General features: G+C 38.6%; 1 protein-coding gene across 4 annotated transcripts in view; it reads left to right on the top strand.

Annotated features, from left to right (window-relative positions):
• LOC124110627 overlaps positions 1-21,586 on the top strand; it is a 120,236-nt gene that overhangs the window by 87,750 nt on the left and 10,900 nt on the right. For all 4 annotated transcript variants that reach the window (XM_048392282.1, XM_046469936.2, XM_048392284.1 and 1 more), the window contains 38 exons: positions 23-145; positions 309-500; positions 619-747; positions 1,248-1,430; positions 1,526-1,657; positions 1,833-2,015; positions 2,251-2,373; positions 2,600-2,788; positions 2,899-3,021; positions 4,118-4,300; positions 4,460-4,582; positions 4,747-4,929; positions 5,045-5,173; positions 5,291-5,476; positions 5,779-5,907; positions 6,310-6,492; positions 6,624-6,746; positions 7,700-7,879; positions 8,092-8,220; positions 8,335-8,520; positions 8,679-8,819; positions 9,069-9,257; positions 9,764-9,895; positions 11,144-11,326; positions 11,451-11,579; positions 12,192-12,374; positions 12,495-12,641; positions 13,067-13,249; positions 13,403-13,525; positions 13,824-14,012; positions 14,288-14,428; positions 14,558-14,761; positions 15,518-15,655; positions 15,772-15,893; positions 16,226-16,338; positions 17,860-18,030; positions 18,883-19,046; positions 19,240-19,461. In XM_048392282.1, the coding sequence (XP_048248239.1) occupies positions 23-145; positions 309-500; positions 619-747; positions 1,248-1,430; positions 1,526-1,657; positions 1,833-2,015; positions 2,251-2,373; positions 2,600-2,788; positions 2,899-3,021; positions 4,118-4,300; positions 4,460-4,582; positions 4,747-4,929; positions 5,045-5,173; positions 5,291-5,476; positions 5,779-5,907; positions 6,310-6,492; positions 6,624-6,746; positions 7,700-7,879; positions 8,092-8,220; positions 8,335-8,520; positions 8,679-8,819; positions 9,069-9,257; positions 9,764-9,895; positions 11,144-11,326; positions 11,451-11,579; positions 12,192-12,374; positions 12,495-12,641; positions 13,067-13,249; positions 13,403-13,525; positions 13,824-14,012; positions 14,288-14,428; positions 14,558-14,761; positions 15,518-15,655; positions 15,772-15,893; positions 16,226-16,338; positions 17,860-18,030; positions 18,883-19,046; positions 19,240-19,461 (5,985 nt within the window). The remainder of the gene's footprint in view (positions 1-22; positions 146-308; positions 501-618; positions 748-1,247; positions 1,431-1,525; positions 1,658-1,832; positions 2,016-2,250; positions 2,374-2,599; positions 2,789-2,898; positions 3,022-4,117; positions 4,301-4,459; positions 4,583-4,746; positions 4,930-5,044; positions 5,174-5,290; positions 5,477-5,778; positions 5,908-6,309; positions 6,493-6,623; positions 6,747-7,699; positions 7,880-8,091; positions 8,221-8,334; positions 8,521-8,678; positions 8,820-9,068; positions 9,258-9,763; positions 9,896-11,143; positions 11,327-11,450; positions 11,580-12,191; positions 12,375-12,494; positions 12,642-13,066; positions 13,250-13,402; positions 13,526-13,823; positions 14,013-14,287; positions 14,429-14,557; positions 14,762-15,517; positions 15,656-15,771; positions 15,894-16,225; positions 16,339-17,859; positions 18,031-18,882; positions 19,047-19,239; positions 19,462-21,586) is intronic.

The following is a 21,586-nucleotide window of genomic DNA, read 5'->3' as shown; positions in this document are numbered from 1 at the left end:
CAGACCATATGTATGTTTTCAGGACAGAGTAACCTACAATCTTGAGGCCACCACAAATGCTGGCAGCTATTTCTTCCTTAATGGAGCAACTGGAGATGTCTTCCTCATACGCTCTGTGCAGAATATCCCCACCACGCAGTTCACGGTATGAATATTTCAAAATAAGCATATGATACATTAACCTAATTCTATTACTGCTGTTGCACTTGTTTTAATTGTGGATCACATACTTTGGTTTTGTTTATTGCATGGTGGTACTTCCATATTTATATTATTACATATTTTATTTTCATCATGTGCTATTGCAGCTGCCAGTGCGGGCATTTGACAGACCAATTCTGACCCAGGAAGATCGTAGCCAAGTCATCATCAACATTCAGAAGGATCAATTCCCGCCAGAGTTCCTTGGAACCCCCTACGTTGCTAGTGGAGTGTCAGAAACTGGCTCTTTGGGAACAATCATCTACAGTGGTGTAACAGCAAGAGATCCAGATCTGAAGGTGAACAGCCACAATGTAGTTCAGAATTCCAATATGGTTAATGTCAAAGATATGTATTTTCAAATTTTTCTGATAAGTTCACATTTTTTAATTGCTTATACATTGTTGTTTTCTCCAGGGCTCCCTTGTGTATGAAGCCACAGGTATCTACCCTGCACAGACCTTCTTTGGTGTCAACAGAAACGATGGCAGAATCAACATTACACAGGATCTGAAGAATGATGGTTTAGGACGTGATTCTTACACTGTAAGTATGTCGAGCAGTCTGCTACATTTCAGTTGATCCCATAGGCAGTATACAGGTAGGCAGTATATGCACAGGGTTGTGTATCATGCCTGTTTATGAAAGTGGAGCATGAAGCCAATGTGTTCCGATCTTTTGGGAACAAAATTTACTTGAAAACTCAATGATTTGAATCTAAATATTTAAGTTGTTGCTTTTATTTACCAGTACATTTTCTCATAGGTTCATTATTTTATGTACACAAATTTCACCAAATAGCCTCCAGCTGTTGATGGTAACCTAACAATAGTTTTATATAAGGTTAAGGAAAGTTAACAGACAAACAGATTCCAACATCAGAGGATTTGATATTGCTAAAAGTGGCGTAAAACCATACTCACTCACTCACTCCTACAATATTTTGTGATAAGCATGAAGCATTGAAAGCACGATTTCCATTTCATTATTCCTAGGACTCAACTATAGACTGTGTAGTTTCAAGTTTCTTTCTTTTTGTATTTCAGCTTCAAATAACTGTGTATGACAGCCAGGTGCCTGATGTCCGTGTGACTGAAACTGTGCAGATCAACGTAGTGCGTAACGCCAACAGTCCGCAGTTCTCGCAGTCGACCTACACAAACACCATACTGGAGACTCACCAGTTGGCAGTGCCTGTCATTAATATAAATGCAACTGATCAGGACAGGGTAAGTAATCAAGGTTCCTTTTATTATGTACGTGTACATGAATTGATTCTTCTTGCTCCTTAATGATTGTTAATGGCAATAATTTTTGTTGTTAGGATACTGTCATTTATCAACTGACATCTGATCTGAATGGTGCGGATGGCCTGTCCTACTTCTATATTGTGAGGGAAACTGGAGTTATCTACCCTCGAAGGCAACTCCTGGGCTTAGGAGGACGCACATACACGGTAGGATCAGTATGGTTGCCTGTCTCTATAGCAAACTTCGATCAAAGATAATTAACCCATTGTGTTTGTATATTTCTACTAGTAAATTCATGTCATTTCTTGTATCATGAGTCATTGGAAGAAAAACAGCACGTGGCAATGTTTCACAGCTATTTCTTTCTTGCATGTTTTCTAGATGAATGTGAGGGCTACAGACAGTGGCCGTCCTGCAAAGAGCTCTAATGTGAATGTCAATATTATCATCACTGGCATCCAAAGGCCATCCTTTGGCAGCAACAGATTCGACACAACTGTTCGAGAAGATCGTCCAGTCACTACCAACATATATACTTTGTCCGCCAGCAAAGCTAATATTGCTGTACGTATATTTCTACTTGATGAGTAAGCCATTATTATACAATAGCCAGATACATAATAGATACACGAAACTAATAAGGTCCAAATGGATGTATTTCAATGATTGTGGTTACCTTATTTATGAAAGATTAATCAAGGTTGATTGAGTGTGTGTAAGATTCAGTATTGAAATTCTGCTGACAAACTAGCTGTTGAATGACAGGGCGCATTGTGATATGAAGTACTTTTGTTTTCAGGGAACCATGGTTTATGAAGTCCAAGGAGAGGGTCTAGCCCCATACTTCTTTGCCGTCAACCAGACAACTGGCATTGTGTCAATTCGCAGGGACCTCCGCTCAGGGCGTGATGCACAATACACTGTGAGCAGCACTTTGTCACTGTTAAAGAGTTGAATTGATAAGTCTTGATTCTGAGACATCACCCACATGAATAAGGCACCCATACTAGTGGAAACCTGTCAGTGTTCATGATTTGCTATAAAATTTGGTAAAAGTAATTGACTAATGAACCATGTTTTTAAGGTAACAGAGTGTACATGTGTATTCTGTTGCATTGACTGAGTTCCCAAATATCTTTCTTTTTCAGCTTCGTGTTCGAGCCTATGACTCTGAGTTTCCTACATTCTGGGTTGAGAGTACATTGGTGATCACTGTGACAAGGAATCCATCATCTCCATTGTTTATCGGAGGACCATATGTCTCCACCATTCAGGACAACGCAGGTCTTGGTACCACTGTTACTAATCTAGTCAGTGCACAGGATGCAGACCAAAATGTAAGAACCAGTCAACGTGTAATGAGTTGGTTTCAGTTTTATATAAGTATATTCTTTTGTAATGCTTGCGTTCATGCACTCATGTAACATATGTGTATGATTGTGTTCAGGACAAGTTGACTTTCACCATCACTGGAGATGCACGATGCCAGGAAACCTTCTACATGAATCCTGACACTGGCGTGGTCCTCCTCAGCAAGAACCTACGTGTGGCCACTACTCCCAGTTTCACCGTGAGTGCTCCATGAAGCATAGTCTCATTCTGAAATTAAGTTGAGATAGAAAATCCAATAAGTATATGTCAGCCCTGCATTCACTGCATTCTTCTCACTAAGGGACACATCAAAAGCTCTGCAATTAGCAATGCCGAATTGCATCCCTTTGTGCTATCGATAAACATGGGTTTGATCCTAGATTCAACAGATTATCATTTGTCTACCATATTCGTAGATTTCACCAAAGTAGTAATCCTCTAAGACCTGCATCACTTCGAGATTTCCTACCATGTTAAGCTTTCCTCTCACTTTTCAAAGCAGTGTTGGAATGACTCTGTTGTTTAGTGTCATACCAATAGACGTTAAAAGATGGTGCTTGTTGTAACCCTGCCTGGCATTTGGTATTAGGGGCTAAAACAAAGGCTGGTTTCGGTGGTACACTGCACACACACACACACACACACACACACACACACACACACACACACACACACACACACACACACACACACACACACACACACACACTAACACACACTAACACACACTAACACACACTAACACACACACACACTAACACACACACACACTAACACACACACACACTAACACACACACACTAACACACACACACACACACCGCTGTATAAGTGCAATAATCTTGAACGCGACGTTAAACTCCATTTCACCTTCGACTCACCTCAAAGCGGTGTTAACTAAACTCAGTCACTCACTCACTCTGTATCAGAACATTCTGTATCACACAGCAAGCATTCCACACAGACATAGATAGAGTGTTCAATGAAATGTCTTGAAAGATTGACTGCCTCTACTGCAGGCATAGTCAAATATAAAATGATGAAATAATTTGTGAGGAAGATTTTGATAAGAATTTCCCAATGTGATAACAACTATTATCAGAACATTAATAACACGTATGAATAGGTGTCAGCCCTGGACAATCGTTGTTATCACATATAGGGATAGTTGAGTGAAACGCTCTGAAATAACTTTATTGGCTTTGCAACTTTAAGACACATAATTCCTTGAACATGTGATGCTGCTATGTGCCGATCATTAGAAATGTCTACCAATGATTCAATCACTGTTTCAGTGTAGCATCCAAGTAACAGACAATGGCTTCCCGACTGCCAATGTAGATACTACAACACTTCAAGTCACTGTCGGCTCAATCCAGTTCCCCCAGTTTACACAGAATGAGTATTTTGCCACGGTTGATGAGAAGAACCCTATCAGTACATTTGTTGTTGATGTACAAGCTACAAAGACTCCACCGGTGAGTTTATGATCCCTCTCAATGTTTCTATTTAATTTCAGTAAATCAATCAATATTATCAATATTAGTGTGCCTGCCTCTATGGAGATGAATGTGTACGACATATTCTCAGAATTAGATGACAGAAGTTGCAATGACTATTCTCTCACTTTGCTTCAGGGTAACATGGTGTATGAGGTTGTTGGAGAATACCCAGCACCGACATTCTTTGGTGTCAATAATCGTACTGGTAGAGTTACTGTTATCAGTGATCTACGACCAGACGGCAACCGTGAATACAAGGTATGTAGATGATCAGACAAAACATTTAATGATAACTAGCTACTGTATTGAACTTTCCCTACTTATCCTTCCAATTTCAATTAAGGTAATAATTGTAAGCTTTTTCAATATGCCAGCCTAAAAAATGTTTGTTAATTGTGATAAGATATTTTTTCCCTTGACAGCTCCTGGTGGCTGGTTATGATTCCTTGTACCCAGATCTGAGAAGCACCTCTACAGTCCGCATCACTGTAAACAGAAATGGATTTGGCCCTGAGTTCAGCCCTCCCAGTGTTACCCTGGAGTTGCCAGAGACAACCAGCACAACCTCTTGGTCTCGGCCAATCAATGTCACAGACAGGGATAGTGTATGTAGAGTCTGTCTTTGTTATTGCCTTTGTTGATGATATTGTATGACCTAAGAGTGACATCTAATATGTGACACTGAATAATACTTGATATTATTTCCTCACAATTTTACAGACTGTCACAACCTGTGAGATCAGTGGCACTGCCAAAGCACAAGAATTCTTTGCTGTCGATTCCCGCACTTGTTTGCTGACTCTCAAGAAGAACTTGACAGCCGACACTGACCGTACAACGAGATATGATGTGAGTTTGGACAAATCATAGGCTATATAACCATGCTCTCGATCAAATTTTTGCAATGATGCATATTCTTTAGTCAGATGCTAATTTTAGGAAATTTGTATATGTGTGTTGTTTCAGATCACAATTCTTGCTAAAGACAATGGAAATCCTGCTCGAACCGGTACCACACTGGTGACAGTGAACGTTCCACGTGACACAGCCATTCCTATAATCCGTAACCTGCCTGCATCAGTAACCATTGAGGAGTCTGCACAACCTACAGACCTTGTGTATACCTTGGACCCATTTGATGCTGATCAAGACGTATGTTGACTGTTAGCTTTTTCATTTTGTCACAATATAGTTATACTACATGTATTACAATTCCATTCTTCCTTTTTCGCATCTCACCTCTGATTCAGGCATAATGTAGTGGAAATATTTGAAAATGTTGAAAAAGCAAATACATATTAATACATTTTCAAAATTGCAGCTACACTGACAAAGCTAGTCATTAAAGTTGTCAGTTGTCACATTTATTGTTATACTGAGATTTTAATCAGTACCATTTTTTAAAGCAATATTTGAGTTATTTTCCTTTAAATGTTAATTTTTATGTTTAATAGGGGAATGTACGATGCCAAATGACTGGAGATTGGCCTTCATCCACTTTCTTCACTCTTGATGGTGCTACTGGACAAGTAAGGATCAACAACTCTCCAAAACTTGATACTGTCAGCAGGGATGAATACAAGGTAAGGATTCTCTGGTTTGCCACAAGTACAGTCATATGTCATTCTTTCTATGTCAATATGTTCGTCACTTGTCTAACGACAGACAAGGCATGTCAAGGCATGGTTGTGTGAATTTGTCCTGTCCAATCACAAGCTAGGTCATATTTCACTGAAACGTAGACTAAGATCATGAAATCATTTCACCAGAAGTATGAAAGAAATCTATTATTATGATTAGTTAAAGAGGAACAAGATATTAAATCAATATGGAAGGTTATACCTGTTATTATTACTCCATGTTGGTTACCTGAACAAAACATAACAAAATTAGAGCAAATGAGATTCATGGTAACACCTTGCAATGGTTGCTCAACTTCATCTCGTTTGGCTACCTGCTTATCTTTTAGTTCTTGTTTCTTGTAGGTACGGGTTCAGTGTTATGATACGGCCTGGCCACTCAATAAGGCAGAGGGTGTGCTCACCATCAACGTCCGACGCAACCCTGCCTTCCCTGTATTTACCAACACCCCATACACAAGGAGCATTCCTGATACCTTCCCCTTGGGCAACACAGTCTTACAACTCTCGGGACAGGACTCGGATGGGGTGAGTTCAATTTGGAGATTAAGGAATGTCTACAGTATGTTTTATTTTTAGTTGATGACTATCTGAGAATTCAGTTTATGAAAAGCCAATCTAAGAAGAAAATGTTACAGTCTGGTATGTGTTTTTTTTAGGATGCTGTAACCTTCAGCAACCAAGGTAGTGACACTGACAAGAGCTTTTTCTATGTCAACCCAACAACTGGTGTTGTTGTGCTGCTGAAAGATTTGAGATCTACTGACAGCACATCATTTGAGGTAGGATCATGTTATTAGCAGCTCCAGCTTAAGCTTTGAATCCATTTTACTTTTTGTCACTGTTCAGAGAGTGTTGATTCCGGAATAAAATTGGTCCCAAATAACCTATGAGAGGCAGCTAACTTAATCAGTTGGTCAGGCTCTATGATTTGATTGATCGTGTATCATAGTAACCTAATTTTGTTATATATGTGCTCTAAATATCAAACACTTGTTTGTCTGGTCCATTTCAATTACATACAGGCCTCTGTGCTATGACTTGACTTTGGCTGTAGACAACAAACAAATACATAACATCATGCCCTCCTATTTTCTAAACCATTGCATCACATTGTTTTGTGATGCTGGGAAGCTTGGTTTTGATCAAAATGGTTTGTTCAAAGTAATTACAGATAATGTACGAAATGCTTCACGTTAGTGAGGAAATCATTAGAAAAATTATAGTTACATATGTACTTAGTGCCAAAAGAAATGTGAATACCATACATGTTGGGTAATATAAGAAGTCTTACTCCCATTCAAGAGATATAAGATTGGTTTGATGCACAAATGAACATACTGGTATGTTGTGTGAACCGATGCTCATGAACTTATCCCGTCATTTGTCTTGTGCAGGATTAGCGTGTAAATTAGTGTTTGGAAATCACGTGCAACATATCATGATAAAAATAAAGTCACTCTGTGGTAACACTTGACTGATTGCTAGTTTTGTCATTCATTGGTACACATTGGAAACATCTCTTCTTGACGTACATACTTCTCTATTTGTTTCTATGGTTCACGTTTCTTTTTGTGGTGAGTATATATGACGTATATAGGATGTTATATTACTTTGTCTTGCAGGGACAAGATTCTCCGTTGTTTGTCAGTTCAGGCTTCATAACACCAGGATATTCCACTGTTTGTGTTATAGCCCAGATATTTCTCTTCACATTTGTCTTTGCTCAATACAGTTCCAAGTGCAAGTTTCCGATGGTCGTGGAAAAACTGGTGATGCTATTGTGAGGATAACAGTGACTAAGAACAGCGGCCCCCCTGTGTTCAGCAATCGTCCATATAACACGAGAATCCCAATCACACAGCCAGTTGGAACTCGTGTACTCTCCCTCTCCGTCAGTGACCCAGATCGTGTGGTATGTTCTGAATGCAGTCATAGTTTTGCATTTCAACTACTTGCACTTACGATGCCTAATGTTTTTTTCATCTAGTTGATTCAAAGTATGTTCCTGTAAAATTCACACAAATTCAATTCCATTCTAAGTAATCCTATTTCGCTACAGTGTTTATTATCATGTGACTGTTTGTAATATGTAACTGTTCCATTATTTGAATTTTTCACACACAGGGAACAGTTGTTTGCCAACTTGAGGGCTATGAACCTGGACAAACCTACTTTGAGCTAAACAATGTTACTCATGCCATCACTGTTCGGGCCAACCTAACTCAAAACCTACAACCGGATGTCAATTATGTGGTAAGCTGTGTTTTAAAAAGTTATTTTTTTCATCGGAATATGTTCTTTTTTTCCCCCACAAATGTTTTATTCTGAATATTCAAAATGAATTTTTGCTTTTACTTCTCATTACAGCTCCTAGTGAAGTGTTTTGATTCTGGTAATGCTGGTGAAGTGTCTTACACTACTGCAACCATCACAGTTGACCGCAATCTGGCCAGCCCACGATTTTCACCTACTCAATACACAGCTAACCTCAATGACTATGACCCTAAAGGAACAAACGTTGTTGCTGTCACTGCCACTGACAGTGATCCATTGGTGAGTAAAACATACCCCTGAGAAAATTGGGATAATGGATTTGAAGCAGAGATGTTTTCAAGGTTTAATCACATGATGTTCTCAGTCCTTCTAATTATCTATGTAAAACTACCAGGTTTTATGTCCGGAGTTGACGATGATATCCTTGACTGTTACAGGCCCCAGAGAATCAAATCATGTTCAGCCTGAGTGATGGAAGCCGTGCTGCCAATGACTACTTCACAGTTCACCCCTTCACTGGTCTGATCACAGTCAGTAGGCGTGTGTCTGAAGATCCTACCACACAGAACAGATACATAGTAAGTCCCATGCACAGGCTATATAATATCAGTATTATGTTCCAAAGAATGTGGATGCCATCATATCCCAGAGTGTCCCTAAATAGTGTCAGATCATTGCTCCTATAATAGATAGACATTGAATAGCAGCACTGTCTGGAAATGTTTTCACTGAAACATTTCTTTCCTATTTTAAACTGGATGTTATAGTTCTTTCTGTCAATAACTGTTGACTGTTTATCATCATGAATGTGTATGAATCCTTTTCAGCTGTATGTGGTTGCTCAAGACACAAGCTCCACACCTAGGAGTTCCACTGCAACTGTGACTGTCATAGTAGCCCGCAACCAGGCGCCAGTGTTTGTGCGAGAGGATTCCTACAACAATGTGGTTGACGAGGAGGCTCCTGTTCTCAACTACACTATCCTCACTGTCTCAGCCTCAGATTCTGATGATCCTGTAAGTTATTGTACTCAGATTCAGATCATCCTGTTAGTTATTGTCGGCAGATTCTGAAGATCCTGTAAACTATTGTCCTCAGATGCTGAAGATCCTGTAAATATTTCTACCTCAGATTCTGAAGATCCTGTAAATGATTGCCCTCAGATTCTGTAGATCCTGTAAATGATTGCCCTCAGATTCTGAAGATCCTGTAAATGATTGCCCTCAGATTCTGAAGATCCTGTAAATGATTGCCCTCAGATTCTGAAGATCCTGTAAATGATTGCCCTCAGATTCTGAAGATCCTGTAAATGATTGCACTCAGATCTGAAGATCCTGTAAATGATTGCCCTCAGATTCTGAAGATCCTGTAAATGATTGCCCTCAGATTCTGAAGATCCTGTAAATGATTGCACTCAGATTCTGAAGATCCTGTAAATGATTGCCCTCAGATTCTGAATATCCTTTTAGTTTTGTCCACCAATTCCTATGATCCTGTTGATTACTGTTTTTTATATATTCAGACTACCCTCAATGGCCAAGTACGATACAGCATCCTCAGTAGTGGTGCCAACCGGGTATTCCAGATAAACCAAGTGACCGGTGCCATTTCTCCACGTATTGACCTTCGCCGCATCACCCAGGCTATCTGGAGGGTATGCAAAGTACTCTTGTTGTTCAATAGCTAAAGCTTTTACAACTTGTATGCTTTTTCTCATTATTTAAGTTTATGTATACTTCAAAATTTTAGATTTTATGTAGAGGGGAATGTCCAAGTAACTCTCCATTCTTTAAAAATAATGGAGCAGAGGCCCATTATTTTTAAGGAATGGAGAGTTACCAGAATATTCCCCTACTTAAAACTCATCCCTACTTTTATACTTCGACAAGATGTTATGTTGTGGAAAATATTTGAAACATAAAGCAGAACTCTTTGTTGTCTGTATTTATACTGCGTGAATCGCCCTTGCGTGATGCACGAGGAATGCCTTCTCTGTCGCTGTTGCACGTGAGCTAAGCTCCGTTGCAAGCTGACATTTACAATGCATGGTGCACAGCTCTTCATAATTTCTTTGGTTCCTAAACTAGTATTTATCAATCGCTTGCACATTGTCAATACATGCTGACGGGAATAATAGGAAATATAGGGCCCCGCACAAGGATATATATATTACCTGATTTGATTTCTCTCGCCAAAGGCTTATCTAATTGCTATAAATGTAAACCTTGTTGTGGGTAACCTGCTCTAACACAAAATATATACAAATTATTTTGGCCTTTAAGCATTATACAAAATTATGAAAATATTTTATAGTTCATTACACATTATACTTTCATGTGCCACCATAGCTGAGGTTGATAATTACACGTTTTCAAATCAAACAATGCAGATTCGAACTCCGCTGGTGACACATGTTTTCGGAAAAAAATTGAAGTTATTCACTTGTCAATTAATGTACAAAATAGTTCCATCTTTTTCAAGTGGAAATTAATTCAAATGTTGGTTCAAGATAATGAATAGTGTGAATGATGTGTTTTAATTTGAAGACATAAGGTGTAAGAATAAAGAATAAAGCAGAGGTATGCCTGGTGTACAGATAAATGACCAGTCCACTGCTGGGATATTTCTAATAACAATTGTAGGAATTTTATCATTGTAATTTCTTTGTATAAAATTATCTGGACCAGAAAGTATTGTCTTTTGTGCTTAGGTTAACTATCTTCATTTGCCTCAGTTTTCAGTTGTGTCATCAAAAACATTAAAAATTACTTGGGACTTTCAATTGCAAATTACATTTAAATTTCATGCATTGATTTGAATGGTCCATAGTAATATATCATATGAGGGATGTTTGGTTTAGGTGTTTATTAGGTGTATTGCATGGGTTTGTGTTGTGTTACAGTTTGATGTCCAAGCTACAGATGCTGGTATCCCTCCTTTGTCTGACACTGCTGCTGTTACTTTGACAATCTCCAAGTTGGGGCTGCCATCTTTCACACCCAGTGAAGTGGAAGTCAATATCAACGAAAACCGACCCGTCAATGACAGCATTTTCACCATCACAGCAACAGATCCGATTAGTGGGGTAAGTGTGGGCCCCAACTGATCTTTAATAATATTACATTTCTTAGATATGATTTCTTAAACCTTGTTCACATTGTTTCTGTAATATGTATATGTTATATATATTATTTCTTTTCTGTGCACAGAGTGTATTGCAGTATGAGTTGAGGGGAGATGGTCTTGGGCCAAATTTCTTCAGTATCAACCGACAAACAGGGCAGATAACTGTCAGCAGGCCACTTATTGAAGATACACAGAAGGTCACCGTTTACACTGTAAGTACATGTACATAGTTTGAGGGTAGTTGCAGGGTATGTGCACTGTTTAAACCACTGTCCCACTCAGAGTCCCATGTGGTCCACCAAGTACCCCTGCCACAGGCCAGTGAGATGTGACAATTTGTCCAGTCCATTCAACAAAATGTCTGTTTTTTATCTGTTTCAACGTGTCTACAAAATTAGACAAACATATATTACTTTTATTCATTAAATATCCCAAAACATGAAAAACTATTTCCATTTGCATGGTTATCCTTTGTTTACATTGGTTGTACAGTCTCATGTTGACGTCAAAGCCCTATGGAGAGCCAGCGATACAGTCACTTTGACGTGTAAAGATGTATTGTCGTACTCCTCACTGTTGCAGTTGTAGTAGCATATCTTTATAATTCTGCAAAACAATATGTAAAGCACACCCAAAAGCAGTGATGACTTAGCTTGTTGCAGTGGTGTAATGCTAAGTAATCACTGCGCCGGAATGTGGGGTTGAACAAGCTCTATCATTTGAATATTTCAGTTCTGATACCTGCTAAAACAAAAGTTAAAATATATCAATGATGTTCATGTTGTTTGTGACGGTGATGTTGGCATGGCATGTTTCTGTTTCAGCTGAGAGTTGTAGCCTTCAGACAGTCCAACACGGCCGAAACAACTACGGCCATTGTGAGAGTCAATGTCTTGAGGAATCCAAATGCACCTGTTTTCCCTAACCAAAACCTGGTGTTTAACCTGCCAGAGGATCAGGCACTGGGTGTTGAGTTTGGAAGGATAAATGCGACAGATTCTGACACAGTAAGTTGGAACACAAGTCATGTAAAGTCCGTGAGTGAAGAAACAGTAATGTAACAAACAGTCTCTCGACACGTATTGAATTCCACAAGTCAGATGATTAAAACTGTATTTTGCTTTCAGGGTGACAACGGTCTTCTTGATTTCTCCATTGATACAACTGGTGTTACACCATCATATTCTTATGGTTATTTCTTCGTCAACCCCACCACTGGTGCATTGTCTGTGATTACAAGATTGTCCGAAGACAGTAACACCCAGAGATATCTGGTAAGGCAAACAAAAGTATTCTTATGAAATAATTCATATATTTCATAGAATGATGATGTAATGTTAAAATATCATTTTCAGCCCATGTTTTATACTTGATGTGAATTTAGGGAGTTGTATCCTGTAATTAGTTATTGATATTTTGATTAAGTGTTAACAGACAACCTAAGTCTTTGATGGCTTCCTTGGATTGAAAATAAACCTGAACCAAGCTCATCTATGGAAATGTCCACTGATCATGTTGAGCTACTAAATTATCACAGTGACTAAATGTCTTGAATGTACCTTTTATTACACATCAAAATCCACCTATGTATTGTATCTGAAACAGGTGAGCCTGTTCTTTACAAAATTCCAATTTAATGATTGTATCTTGGAAACAGTTCTGAATTCATGTGTTCATCCACCTACCTCTCTTTTACCAGTTTAATGTTATGGCCATTGACCGTGGATCGCCACGGCGTACTGCATCGGTGACAGTGACAGTTAACGTTGCTCGCAATCCAAGTGCACCAGTCTTCAATCCTAATTTGTACGAAAGAACTGTTCCTGAAGTGACCAGTGAGGGCACAAGCATAGTAGATGTTAATGCTGCAGATCCTGATGGGGTGAGTCTTTCTTGACAACAACTTCAACACAAATAGTTACAGTTTGACAGCATCTTTTTAGGAGAGTTTTTTTAATCATGAAATTCAGTTTAGAGAATAATTCACTTCCTTTGATGTAAGAACATGGACATTATTATTATTTCTTCTTTTCAGGACACAGTGACCTACACCATCCTCCAGGAGCCACCAGATAGCTATTACTTCAATATTGTGCCATCCACTGGCCTCATCACAGTTGCCAGACCTTTCACTCAAGACCTGCAGGATCGATATATTGTATGTATTACATTTACCTGAAAATATATTACTATTGTTTTCAGCAATGTGCTTAACCTTTAAAGCTTGTATTTAGGATTTGTCTCATATCATAATGGCATGATATAATTGGAATACTGTTCAGAGCAGCTTTAAACCCAACTCACTCTTTGTGTTATAAAGAAATGATAAATTATAAATTATGTTTACCATCTTAATTCTGTGGTATATATAAGATGTTAGAACTGGAAAACATTATTAAAGAATTATCTTCTTTTGTCATATGTATATGTATTGAAGGGGATTGATCTAATTTCAGATCCGAGTTGTTGCTAGTGATGGCCGATCCTCCCCTAGATCTGATACTGCAACTGTCACTGTGAATATAGTGAGAAACCCCAATCGCCCTGTGTTCAATCCACACAATAATAGTGTGGATGTGTCCGAGTACAAAGCTATACTGACAGTCATTACTACAATTAGAGCCACTGATGCGGATAGTGATTCTGTAAGTTAATTTAACAATGTTTCACAGACCATATCTGTTTGTCATTATGTTGCTATAAATTCATGATTTCTTGATGTAAAGATTGTTTGTTCCTACTTTTTTTGTCTTTTTGCAAGCAAGACTAGCCACAAACTCCAAGTATTAGTGACATAATGCTTCCACTAGTCCTCTGGATTAGTCTTAAAAAATGAATGTCCAAGGCTGTATAATGTAACTCACTATAAGATGCTCACTAAAAATTATAGTTTGGTGTTAACTTTTGTTACTGTTTTCAGACACTTGGTGGTCAGCTGCGTTATTCTATTTCTGGCGTGAGCCCTATCAGTGCCAATGATTACTTCATCATCAGTCCTACATCTGGTGATATCCTCCTTGCAAAGCCTTTGGCTAATAACATTTCACCAAACCGAACTGAGGTAAGAAAAAAAAAAAAAAAAAAAAAATATTTTGATTCTAGATTCTAGATTCATGAAATGTAATTCTTTGTTCACTTCATCAACCATCTTTGAGGTTTTAGGTTTAATGCATAAAATATTTTGTTTCAGCTCACCATACAAGTTACAGATAGGGCCACTAAACCCAAAACTGCCACTACCACCCTTGTCATCAACACCATAAGGAACATGTATGCACCTCAGTTCCCAACAGCATTTATCTTTGCTAATGCCAGTGAACGTGATGCCATAGGCAAAGTCATCGCAAATTTAACAGCCACAGATGCTGATGCCGATGTCCCATTGAATCAGTTGGTAAGTATTGATGTATACACAGTGATTTATGTAGGATTCCTTGGCAGGCTAAGTTGGGTAAATTATTTGGTATTTTCTTCCAACTGAAGTTGGATTTCTATAAGTTCTTTTATTTTTTAATTCAGACGTATTTAACATTCTTTTCAATGTATAATAATGTAAATCTAAGCTTTAGAGACTCTTTCTCTTTACTGGTTCTGTTGACAGTTAAGTCTCATGTGAGCTCTGACCTTACTCATGTTCTCATAATATTTCGGGATGAAATCGACCGTCAGAAAAGGGAGAAAGTAAAAAATAGGTTACATCAAAATAGAAGACAACTCGGCAAAGCCATAACATTTATTGTAACTTGTATGTGATAATATGAATGAGAAAACTTGTAATTCCATTTTGGGGATTTTTACTGTTAAGGACTAAATAAATCTAGATTGATGATCATTTTAGGTATAGCATATTCAGCACATTAAGCGCAAGGTGTGCATAAACAGATTCGAAGGATGGACTTTTATTAAAGACTACCAATTGAACTTTGTTTTGATCAGGCAGAGCTCCTTTTTCACAAAAATGATGACTCAAAATGAAGAAACAGTAGTTTCCTGTTCCGTTTGTCTCCATACAACTTCTGAATATTTTTATGGATTAGAGACATATTTGTAATGTTAACCTTGCAGTACAGTTCCCAGCACATTTAATTGACTTTCAATTCTTTTACTTTCTTCACTACATTATTGCATGCTTAAATGTTCTCAATTTCAGACACCAAATGCAGAAATACAATACCGTATCATTGGTCCATCTTCGATTGTGCGATATTTTGGAGTAGCTTCTGATGGCAACATTTTCATTAATCAACCACTGACCAATGATAACAACGAAGGAAACTACGTACTTACCGTGAGTATATATTATACAGTGACCAGTGATCTCACTTGTATGATGACTAAAGAGTTTCAGATATTGCTGTCAAGATCCTTAGATAAAATGGTTTATGCATGTGTTCTTTTCTCCAGTTTCTGATTGAGGCTACTGACCGTAGTTGGAACCGGAAATACTCGCAAATCAACGTGACAGTCAGCATCACCCCAATTAATGTGGTTCTTGGAGACCTTGGCTTCATTCAACCTGTATATTAGTGAGTAACTCTTGTTCGACTGATGATCAAGTCAGTAGCTTGTGAGGATTTATTAAACATATGGACATTTTTATGCAGTCAACACACTGGAGATGTTTTGTTTGTGAGGGTTTCATTTCAACCTGTGTTGCCAAGATTGTAGCTCTTTCACAGTACATAAAACCAGTAGAATAGATAACACCTCTGTGAATTTGCATTGTGGCAATTAGACTTGAGCAAGATTTAAGTACATATGATAAGCTGTGTTAAATAGTAATATTGCATACACATGTAGGTAAGATCATGCTGATTAGGAAAGGCTTGTTGACATAGGTTTTATTATTGTTTTTTAGCCAAGAAATTCCTGAAAATGTCCAGAACAAGACTGTGCTGTTCTTGGATGTTGTGAATCAGCAGAACAATGAAGTCACGTGTTCCATCATTAGTGGTGATGAAGTAGAGACTGGTATGTTCTGACAAACATTTTTGTCCTGTTACATGAAATCAATGTGTTAAGAAAGTGTTGTTTATTTTACTACAAAACCCTTGTGTTTGTAAAGGGTTTATTATTAAGCTATCATACTGCATGCTATCTGAACCTCTCATGTAATTTAACTATAACAAATTAACTAGTAATATAGTTAACTGTATACCTGTTCTTTACATATTTCTTTTTTCTGCATGATTCTGGTGAGTTGTATTTTAATAAGTTTCACAATTTGTTTTAGTTATGTAATAATCATTTGTGTTAAAATTGAATAAGAACCTTATCTGGTTGATAAATCTTCAGCATGAGATAGTATTATAGCTGTTTTAAAGGTGTTGAGAACATGACTTCATGCATGAAGCTACTGCATTTTTTGTAATTATTGTTCATGCCTAATCTGCATGTCTAAATTAATAGAGGTTATCACGCGAGTGTGTTTGGGGATGGTAAATATCCTGCATTAGGAATAAACATTGTATTTAGCGAGCCTTGGCGAGCTAAATACATAGTGTTTATTCCTAATACAGGATATTTACCATCCCTTAACACACAAGCGTGATAACCTCTTTATCATATAATGTCATTCTTTAATTCTGTGCTTCAAAATCGCTTTCCCTCTCTCACAAACATTACTGAAACATTGCGAGTTTTCCTGGAATGCGCGCATTAATATTTATTACGTCACAGGGTATAAGTGATGTGTCAGTCGGACAGTGACAGTAGCCAATATAGTTCCAACTGAAATCTGTTTCTTATACAGTGGCGAAGCAACATATACGCAAAACAACAATTGTTTTGAAATGCCTTTCGCCGCAATCCATTGGTCTGTCCGCTAGAGTAACTGCCCCTTGTCAAAGGGAAGCTACTCTAACCCTAGTCTATGAGACGTCACTGCCACGGTCAGAACTTGTTCACAGTCGGTCTGTCCTGTCATAACGTTAAGAAGTGTAGTCAGATGTACACACAGCGACAAAACGAAACACGGTAACAATTCAAACATATTTCGGCCAAATCGAACTATTTTAATTTGTGGAGAAGGTTACAAGCCGCAGAGGTCTACAAGCACAGATATGGCTACTGATCCCCCTTGGCTAGGCCTCGGCAAAATTGTTTGCGAAATTTATATCTCCAAAGTTGCCAAAACTTATAAAATGCCTTAGCTACGTAACATTTATAGACACTGATTTTCAGTATATTAGAGTCACTGTTCTTTTGATAATGATAGCAATTATCCCTGTTGTTTATCCAAATTCCCGATGGTTCATACCGACTCGATCGCCGAATGACAAGGGTGACGCCATGTTTGTTTATAAACAGTGAAAGTAGTCCCTACTTGACCTTTGAAATTTGCATCTCTATCCGCATATGACCCCAACGGATATCGTTTTTATCCGTTGGCTTTATCCTGCCGAGAAACCTACCCATTGTATGATAAATCAATTTATTTTACAAATTCCTATGAGAAAATCAAGATTTTAAATGATGCATGTTTTTTGCTAGGTTTATTCACTACACAGCCAGATACTGATAAGAAGAACTGCTACTTAGTGTTGATGAGGAATCTGGACAGGGAACAGAGAGACATCTATAAGCTGAGAGTGAGAGTCACACCAAGTCCAAGCAGAAACAAACGAGCTATTGGTACTGACAATGCAGCTGTGCAGACCTACAGTGAGTATACATATCAGCTCACCCTCTCCACTGTTGGGTCTTAGGCTTCCCTATCTTACTGGAATTAAGTTGACAGAAAACACACAATAACTTCAGTATCGACAATATGTCATCAGGTCCAAATTATAGTTTGAAGGTATCAAATACTGGGTACAACACGGAAATTTCCAAACCTGAATATTGTTTTTCATCTCAATCTTTATGTTTACTATGGATTATGCATTAGACACACCATGTTCATACAAGAGGATTTTGTCAGACATGCAAATGTTCAGAATGAAATATATAAATTTGCTCAAAAGGGTGCTATCTGCTAGTGAAAAAATTGTTTGATAGGCATTACTTAGAAGTTGACGGATGACAAGATAGACACAATTTTTTATGGATAACAACTTCTTTAATACTGTGAAAAGCGACGTTTCGGTATAGATCCTTATACCGTTGTCAAGGACCTAGCTTGACAACGGTATAAGGATCTATACCAAAACATTGCTTTTCACAGTATTATAGAAGTTGTTATCCATAAAAATTGTGTCTATCTTATCTGCTAGTGGTTTCTAATCTGTGTGTACACATTTTGTTGATGACTTTTCATCGCTTGATTATGTATAACAGACACATAATGCCTACAGGAATTGCCAACTGGGAAGAGAGTTTTGCTTTACATGCATGAAGACGATTGTCAAAAATAGCAGGTTTTTTTTACTATCATCGACGGGTCATGTACATTTTAGTATGTGATATCTGAATGTATGTACATTCAGTATGTTTAGTGTATATCCTTTTAAACCCAGACATCTTTTTGTTATGAATTTCTTATTTTGTAATTCTTCTTTTTGTGTTGCAATGCAGATTCCTGGAGAGTCGCAGATATTATCTTGATAGTCACTGATGTCAATGACAATAATCCAATTTTCAAGTACCAAGATGTCCCGATAAGTGGCTACAATAAGGACCAATACTATGGAGCCATCTCTATCCAGGCTAAACCTGATGAACAAGTTCTCAGAATCAATGTAAGTGTGATTAGAATAATAAATGAATAATCCACCAGGATATTTTCTACAACATGCATTTATGTTATAAAATATTGCATTAAGGTTTTTTAATCTAGTATTCTTTTGGTCAAAGTGTATAACAATTGAAAAATAAGGTTTTGACTTTAAGTTTTAGATGTTTATGAACAAAGTGTTAATTGTTTGTTTTCAGGCTACTGATAAGGATATAGGTCCTAATGGTATGGTGACCTACAGCCGGGACATGTCACAGCAGACTATTCCACCCTTCGGGGTCACAACAACTGAGGGCATTATCTTCACCACTGCTGAGTTTGACCAATCTCCAACTGCACCAAGACGAATCACATTTGGTGTACAGGCTCAAGACAACCCAACACAAGAGGCTGCTAGAGTCTCCACTACCACAGTTGTGGTATGTAATGCTGTCTCATTCATGATTCCTTGTTATTGCTTACTATGGTAGTAGATTAATTGTTTGCATTCCACAAAGAAACAGACTGACTGTGATATGTGTTTGTTAAAAGCATAGGAGTGAGTGAGTATGGTTTTACACCCACCACTTTTAGCAGTATGCCTGCAATATTGTGCTGGCCCACTGAGATACCATGCCACAGTTTAACACTGTATACTGACTCCGAGCCTACCAGTCCTTGTTTTCACCCCTTAATGCCGAGTGCTAGGCAGGTAAACATCAAGTTCCATCTTTTAATGTCTTTTGGTATGACATGGCCGGGGATTGAACTCAAAAAGTTCACTCTCCAGGCAGACACCCTACCACTAGACCATGGAGGCGGTTGTATCCATGTGAAAAGTGAAGGAGTTAAGACAGAATAACTGAGACAAAAGATCCTAATTTACTCACTACAGCTTTTTGTTCAGTGTGTGTGTTAAAGTCTGCCAGAAGGTACAAGGATAAGCTATGCATGTTTCTGCACTCATAAGCATATAATTCTCATGAATCCTCTACTTATATTACATCTTTGCCATAAATTTTGGCTTCAGTCACTCTAACTAAATTTTCAGATTTTCAACAGACGTCCTCTTCACTGTGAATTACACACAATTAGTTGTTCCCAAATAGCATTATAGCAACCCAAGCTATGACGTGTCCCATTTAATCTATGGTTTTCTAATAAAAAGGATATATTAAGTCATATAAGAGCTGCTAATTGTACTCACGTAAGTATTGCTGGCTAGAGGTGTTTGTGAGGTTGTCATGGAGTCTTCCCCTCCTCCTGATTGTAAGAAGTGTGGCCATTTTATGATCATGGGAGATGCTCACAAAACAGACAGTATCTGCTTCAAACCATGGCTTCTATACCTACTACGCTGTCGAATGAATCTACTTCTACGTTCTCTATGACCATGTAAGAAGCAGACAGTATTGGCTAAGAAAAGTCCTCCGGGCAAGAGGCAGCATTGGGAACAGCCATCTGTTCAGACCAGCCACTGCTATAAGGCCTACCCCAGATGACCATACGTACCAGCCAGGTAGAAGCTCCCAAGCATTACCCTCCCATGAGACACAGGCATCTATATATCTTTTTGGGTCCAATCATGGTACCGCATGGTATCTTCCTCATCTAAGACACCGTACGGTCCGCACGGACCCCACGGTAGCCCAGCAGAACATTACGGGAGCGTCATTTCAACCTCATAGTTACCATCAACCGATGGTACCCAAGCCAAGTGCTTGGACAGCGCAGGGCTGTCCAGGGTCTACCGACAGAGACGGAGTTTACATCATGGGACAGCCTGGTGGTTTGATGGAGGACCATCATTCCCGTACGGGTTCAGTTATACACGGGCAGTCGTCACAAGCCGCACAAACCTTGCTCATAGCGGGATCCTGGACACCAGAGATTGATGAACCGCACAGGGAACATATTGAGTGTATGGATTATGACTAACATCCACCCCTCCCGGGAGTTACCCACAGTCATTCCGAGGCGGAATCGGACCTATATGAGGAGGTAAATCAGTCTGACGATTCACCCCAACTGGATTATACAGAGGGAATGCTGGAATACAGAGGATATCATGCTCCCATATCATCTCAACATATCCACCAGACATTGCCGTAGCCAAGCTAGACAGGCATGGTGGTACATCAGGCTCCTGAAAGCCTACTCAATCTCAGACATGATGACCAGCTACCCTTATCTTCATTGAAGCGGGAGTTGTATCAAACCCATGATTCTCCACTTCCAGTCCATAAAGTTTTGGAGAGGACTTTTATGAAACTAGTACCAAACCCTAATGCTTAAGTCACGCTACCTGCTTCCCGGGATAAAGACATGTCTATGACGTCCAGACATTTTATGGACATTGACGCATATATCAACTGGTTGTCGCCTCCTATCAGGTACATCATTCCACCGTTGCAGACATCATATGATAGCATATCCGCAGAGACTCCTATGACTATTTAGGACGGATCAGGTCGGATTCATCCACAGCCTGCTATACACCATAGCCAGAATGCAGGAAGACTTACTCATCCACCCAAGTCAGGATGTCTTCACAGTTAATCCGGG

The sequence above is a fragment of the Haliotis rufescens genome, unplaced genomic scaffold (genome assembly GCF_023055435.1).
Source record: "Haliotis rufescens isolate VD_foot unplaced genomic scaffold, xgHalRufe1.0.p SCAF_11, whole genome shotgun sequence".
NCBI classification, from domain to species: Eukaryota; Metazoa; Mollusca; class Gastropoda; order Lepetellida; family Haliotidae; genus Haliotis; species Haliotis rufescens.
This window is presented reverse-complemented; position numbering and strand designations above follow the sequence as displayed.